The 6,272-nt window shown below is 53.0% G+C and overlaps 1 protein-coding gene across 1 annotated transcript; it reads right to left on the bottom strand.

The window, feature by feature from the left end:
• Positions 1–5,235: 5,235 nt before the first annotated feature.
• On the bottom strand, positions 5,236–5,484 carry CGCA056_v012011 (uncharacterized protein; the record flags this gene model as incomplete). Its single annotated transcript, XM_037327255.1, has 1 exon — positions 5,236–5,484. The coding sequence occupies one exon, from the start codon at positions 5,482–5,484 to the stop codon at positions 5,236–5,238; it is 249 nt and encodes an 82-aa protein (XP_037174443.1).
• Positions 5,485–6,272: the final 788 nt, after the last annotated feature.

Genomic DNA, 6,272 nt, shown 5'->3' with positions numbered 1-6,272 from the left:
TATGGCTGCCTTCGGATTGGACATATCGGAATATTAGAAAGCCTCGACCTTGTTGCCGGATTTGACCATCGTCATTTATTTTCTCGATGTCGGTGACTCGGTGTACAGGCGGTGTATATCCATAGAACAGCAGACCTTCGGCGTGAATCCGAGCAGCGCTTCTGCGAATCACATCCGAACTTCACATCACAATGGCGGAAGTGCACGCATGATGTCTTCACCTGTGTGAAAGCCCTGAGCCGGAAACAACGACGAGTCCCAGCCGGGCTAGGTAATCACGTTGGGCGTAGCCCATAGGGTTGCTGTCGGTGTCTTCAAGACAGCCAGGCATCAAAGATGCATGACGGGAACCTGGGGTGTACCTGACTGGCCAATGCTTTTGTGAGAATTGGGGGCAGCTCTATTGAGAGTTAAAGACATGCGAGGTCTGGCGCTAAGAAAGCACAATCGGCCGTCTAAAGTTGATGCAGAGCTCTCCTAGGAATGATGGCTATCAAGCTCTCAACTGCATCATCGTCTCGGTGAAACAATGTCATCATCCAACATTAGACAAGAACAACAAGAGCGAAGCCGTTATAGATGACTGTGCTTCCAATTTGCTGAGACGTTGGGGAGTCGGAGACACGAAGTTGTCGAAAGTCCAGATGATCGCAATTCAATCTTCGGGAGTACCATCCTCTTTCTTCTTAGGGCTTAGCCATACGCCATACGTCAGGTCCTCAAGTTGTGGAATTTCCTTATGCGGAATATCCAGATTCCATCTTGTAGTAATCCGCAGATGGGAGCTGGAATCTGTCGGGGACAATGTAATCCGGATGATTCCAGCCCAGACACCTAGATCCTTGACTTTCGCGTACGCCTCGTCATAGATTTGCAAATACATTGCAGAGAATCCAGAGTCGTATTGCGGCTGTAATTGGCGGCCCAGAGCTAGCATCTCTCTTCTTCCATTGACGGTTGCAACTCTCCAGGGCCCGGGGGCGGAAATAAAGTTCGTTGCTTGGTGTTAGCCAAGGCATAGTCTCAGGAGTTCCAGGCGTGGAAGCAGATTGGTGTCTTTTGATCTGATTGTGAAACGGTGGCCGTCATAGATGCGGTGTTGAGTATTCGTTGAGACGAAGAGGACTTCAACATGTCTCGATGCTCCTTTCGTGGCCATTTTGCTTGTCGGGTTCATAGACTTTACCCATAAGGACAACCTAGTAAGGGCGCTTGCATTCGGCCGAGACTGCATTGGCCCCAACCACGGCCCAACCGATTCGGCTCCCACTCTTCGCTTGTAAATGCAGCGATGGAGATGCGAATAAACCAGATAAGGTACATGATTGTCTGTGTACGGTCTGGTTGCCGAGAAGATCAACTGGCTTCATCATGTCGAGACACACGGGCTCGGGGGAAGCCTACAGGGTAGTGGTGATGGTGCCCACGGAAGGCAAACAACCAGCGACGCGGCGAGGAGCTGTAGCGCGCGAGAGAATTGGTAAAGGCAACCTGAAGCTCACTGCAAAGCAAACCTCGTCAGGTTGGTTGACTCTGTGTCCGCGACGCACTGAAGCAGGGCCCACCGCCGGACCAGAGCATGGCATAGCTAAGTGAAAAGCAAATCAAACCCGAACGACTGAAAAAGCTTAATCCTCGGCCGCCATTGTATCTGGCCGCCATCGTTTGCGGCCGCTGTTATCTTCATTGTCGTCTCTACTGTTGTTGTAGGCTTTCTTTGAGGCGACCCTGAACATACGACTGACCGGGATACCCACTTCACGAAATGCATCATCGTATTGGTAATGAAATTGTTTGCACAAGGGCCCCGAGAGACCATGACTACAGCCGTTCAGTTCTCGCAATACTGCGTCATGATGACCTCCGCGCAGCTTGTCTTGTTTGGGCGAGGCTCGTATCGGTCTTGTCGGTGGTATCGCACGGAGTGAAGAAGGTTTCCCCGCCATAGCCAGACACGGCTTGGTTTCTCTGGACAAGTAATTCCATCATGTCGTCGTTGGTACTGATACCGAGACTGAGGTACGCAGATGTAGTCACCAACTGGAGGAACAGGCGCGATGGGGCGTGTCCAGTTCGGCTCCTAACAATAATGATAGTATCGAGGCAGGTAGGGGTTGGCTTCGAAGCGTTGTGGACGACTTAGACTGGGCGATTGGAGTGTTACCGCAAGGCCTCAGGTCTAGGAAGGCTGCATTTGGTCTCGTGGCGTGATCGACCGGTGACGGGTATCTGTTGCCTCGAGGGTATCCAGGGCAGCTTCGGAGGAGGCAGCTCCTCTGGTCTTATTGATGGGGATAGACTTAGCAAGAGCTATATCAAACGCCTATCAAGTGCCTGCCGATGCGAGTGCCATGGCTGCGGCCGCGCCCATGGCCGGCGTGCTTTGGTCCGTCTTGCTGGAGCAGCGGGCCCGCGCATCAGCCTCGCCACGTATGCTCCCTCAAGTATTCTAAGGCCCGGGGTATTTTCTCTTTGCTGCATCGGAAGGTTTTACTGCATTACAGCAGCCGGACACTAAAGTTGTAGTGCCTTTTAAGTGTAAATATGGCCGGCCATTGAAGGAGTCGAGTAGGTGGCTGAGCCTTTGAATAAATTGTTGTGCCTGCCCGGTATGAAGTAATGTCCTCCAGAAGGCTACTTTAGAGCATCATCTAGTTGAGAGCTCGGAAGACAACCTAACGGGCTTTGTAGAAGGTTCGGCAAATGCATCTGTCGTGCTTTGTCGCAGCTGGGACACATCTCTAATGGCGGCCCTGACGACCTGGGGCTAGGAGAGGTAAAACCGGTTGCCCTTCCTCGAGACGAGAATTTGGAGGATTGTCGTGACCAGTGAAACCACCACCATGAGGGAAAGGCCCAGGTACCCATTTGAAGTAGGTGACAGACTCGTCGAGTTCCTCCGCTGGAGAAGCCGAATATGGGAAGCTTCCGACGCACCCTAGCCTCAGCGACTGGCTCTACCTCAGCTAGTGGCAATGGCAGATCGCGTAAGCCGCCATCGGGTACCTTGTGATGGTTCAGTATCTCGTCATCATGAAAATCGTCCCCAAACGATACAAGCGGCTAGTTTCCATGGAGTGACGAGCTTCAACCAGACATGGAAGCGTTTGACAAAGACGAAGGACATTTCTACATCTTTCCCACCCTGGCAGACGCGGCCTTCTGCATATTTGCGGTGAGGCTCAGCCCAACGTTGGGTGGCAGATTGGGTGTCCCAGCCTGCGTTTGCTCTCCTGGCGAGGTTGAGCGAAATGAAGCACCCGCCGTTTCGTCTGGACAGGCACGAGCGACAGTGTGTCATGGGAACTTCTGCGCAAACGCTTGTTCAACCGAGATATTGCAATAAATGTCCCAAGTCCGAACGAGTGGTGTAGCTAGCTGTGGATATTCCGTCCCAAGCCGCCGAGATAGATGATCGCCGAGGTAGCGTTGTCTATCCTGCTTAGAAGCCTGCACCACATGAATGTCTGGGGTTGCCGGCTGCCTACAATCTTATAGTCTCTGTCGTTGCCACGTGCGTACGCCAGGTCGAGCCAAACTAGACTGTTCATCCCATGAGAGGGCCGCAGGAAACGTCGAGAAGCTTGGGGGCCAATTGAAGTAAAGCGGGCAGCTCTACTGAGCCACCAAAAAATGCGGCAACGGCCGTCGTGGCCGAGGAGTATATTGTGGCCATGTCCAAGCGTATCTCAAAGAGAGGGAACACGTCATCCTCATGCTGCGGTTGTCAACTTTGTGAGAGGAGGCGTGGATGATCATCCCGTAGAGTTGTAGGCCTGTGGTGTTGCTCAGCTAGGGGGCCGATGCTTCTACTAGTTGGCAAGGCCAGCAGAAGCAGCTTCTGGAGCAGGTCGTAGTCGACGCACTTGACGTTCCAGCCTACGCAGAGCCCGCGTCTTTTGGTCGCCCGTTGCTCCTCGCCCATACTGAGTGATCGAGGCCACTACATGTGGCATCGCAAGGTCTCCTGACCAAAGACGCCAGCGAAGACAACCATACTACAAGTCGTCATGGGCCCAGGGTAGTCGATTGCATCACGCACAGCGCCTTGTGACATCACTGCTTCGTAGGTCAACAAGTCGACTCCAGATGGAGAAGGATCCAGAGTGGTCCCCCATAACGCCATCTGCGACCGAGCTGGTACTCAAACCCGGCTTCCTCCTCACACGGACACAGTTGTAGTCTGCTCCAAAGGCCGCCTTTCAGGCCATCTGGTAGATCACACACTTTCCTGCTTGTCTAGTAATTATGCCTCCAGCAACGGGTCGAATGTTGCTGTCTCGGCGGAGCTAATCTTTGCATCATCTCGAGCAGCGATTTCGCATAAGACTTCATGAGCACGAGGGCCCACACAATAGTAACAGAGCCAAACACGCATATCTACGCGAAGGTAGATATTTCCCCAAAGGTCTGAGTCGTACCAGTATGCGGTGTCGCGAGGCTGGTCGAAGATGGTGTCCGTGAGGTACCGGTAACGGTGTCCTCAGCCGCGGAGGGCTGGGAATAATACGTAGCGGGCGACCTGAATGGCCTCGGGATCGATCTCCGCCGCGAAGAGCTCGAGTCGTTTCTGGCCGTCTGCCCCACGTGCCCTCTTCTGCTTGTTGCCCTAGTGGTAATGCCCGCAATGCCGCATGATGTAGGCCTCGGCGCCGAACCAGTAGCATGCCTCTCGACCTGAAGGTCGACGTGCTCTGCTACTGCCACTAGCCAGTTATATATGGCGGATAGTGATACCCAGCTTTCAAGCGCGAAGTAGCCCTTCCCAGCCTCAGCCTCGCTCTGCGTTCTCGAAGCCTTCGGGTTAGGGACCCCTCCCTCCCTGATTCGTTGGGTTTGAGAGACTGTGCGGCGAGTGGCACAGTCCTCTACCCAGGCGCTTGAAAATTCGAGGTCGAGGCAGATGTCCATACCAGGATATAACACTGGTGATTGACTTAGACCAGATATCAATACGTTGGGCGAGCAGAGAAGGACGCCGACGTAGCGTTGCATCTTGGTCCCGGGGTGTAAGTGGTTGATGTAAGCGTTTGCTAGGTCGGTTATGTCTCGACTATAGGTTTCTGAAAAAGGAAGCAGTAAACTAGCGAAAGATAGAAGGCTAGAGCCCCTGGGAGTAAAGATTGTGTATGATTGAGTCATGAAAAGACAGTATTATAGTATTAGGTAGGTATATCCTCGTAACGGGAGATAATTTTGAGTTGCGTGCCTCGACGGCGTTACGGCCAGCAACTTTCAGAATAAGCCCCGGTATTGGTCAAAATGCATCGGGCCACCGTCAATGCCCCTCTCTGCTTGCCGTATTGTCAGTGTCTTGGGCTTCCTTCCAGCTGAAGTGATCAACGGCAACAGGACGGTGTAAGTAGGGTCGAGCTGCACGATTGAGCTCTTTTCAGCGACGCGCTTAGTCTGGCTACTGGTTTCGTCCTCGGCAGTAATGTTGTCCTCGCCCTTGATGCTGTTCTCAGCCGTATCTTCGCTCATGTTCTTCACGGCCGCCTCATTGCTCCCGCAGCATCCAATTGGGATACCAGGCCTTTTCCTCAAGGAGTCTGAGCAGCATACTGACGCCCCCCGCTGGATAGCACTGACAATTGTGTATCTGCATCTGCGTTGAAGTATTGTAACGCATCTACTGTTGCGCTAACCGGTGCTGTAGCATCTGAAATAGTATCACAGACATAGGGGGCTACTGGAAGCCATCCGTCGACAGGGTCGAAAGTTGAGTATGTCTCGGGGAAATTGAAAGAGCCGGTTGAATGCTGTACTGATACTGTGCCATGAAGGACATCATTGAAGCCGTTTACGCCTGGGGATGCATAGCCTGTCTTAGGAGTGTTGCCCAGGCGAGCATCTCGTGGGTCGGCGAGATGGAGGTCTAGAAAAGAGCCGTTGAACTGGTGTTTGATGATGTGGCTTAGAAAGGCAAGCTTGCCCTCCAGGCTTCAGATGCTTGCCGTGGTCGAACTCGAGCCAAGTTTGAGATGCGTACTTTTTCCAACACAAAGCACGCGTAAAGTCGAACATCCACAGCAGCGACCCCTTGTTTATTGCTCCGACGCCGGCGATAATTGAGAACTGAAGCTCATCTTTGATGCTGCCAGGTACCTGATATTTGGCTTGTTGTGGCGGGCTTGTCGCCGCGGGGGAGTCGGGACGGAGATTTGACAAGGGTGATGGGATATCGAGAAAACCTCCCAGAGTAAGCCAAGGCCTGTTCATCTCATAGAGGGGTCGGGTGGTGTTGTATGAGGGTTTGCTGGCTGGACCAC

Source organism: Colletotrichum aenigma (genome assembly GCF_013390185.1).
Source record: "Colletotrichum aenigma strain Cg56 chromosome Unknown KSG_Cg56_contig08, whole genome shotgun sequence".
Classification (NCBI taxonomy): Eukaryota; Fungi; Ascomycota; class Sordariomycetes; order Glomerellales; family Glomerellaceae; genus Colletotrichum; species Colletotrichum aenigma.
The sequence above is the reverse complement of the archived record's forward strand: the minus strand, read 5'-3'. Positions and strand labels throughout refer to the sequence as shown.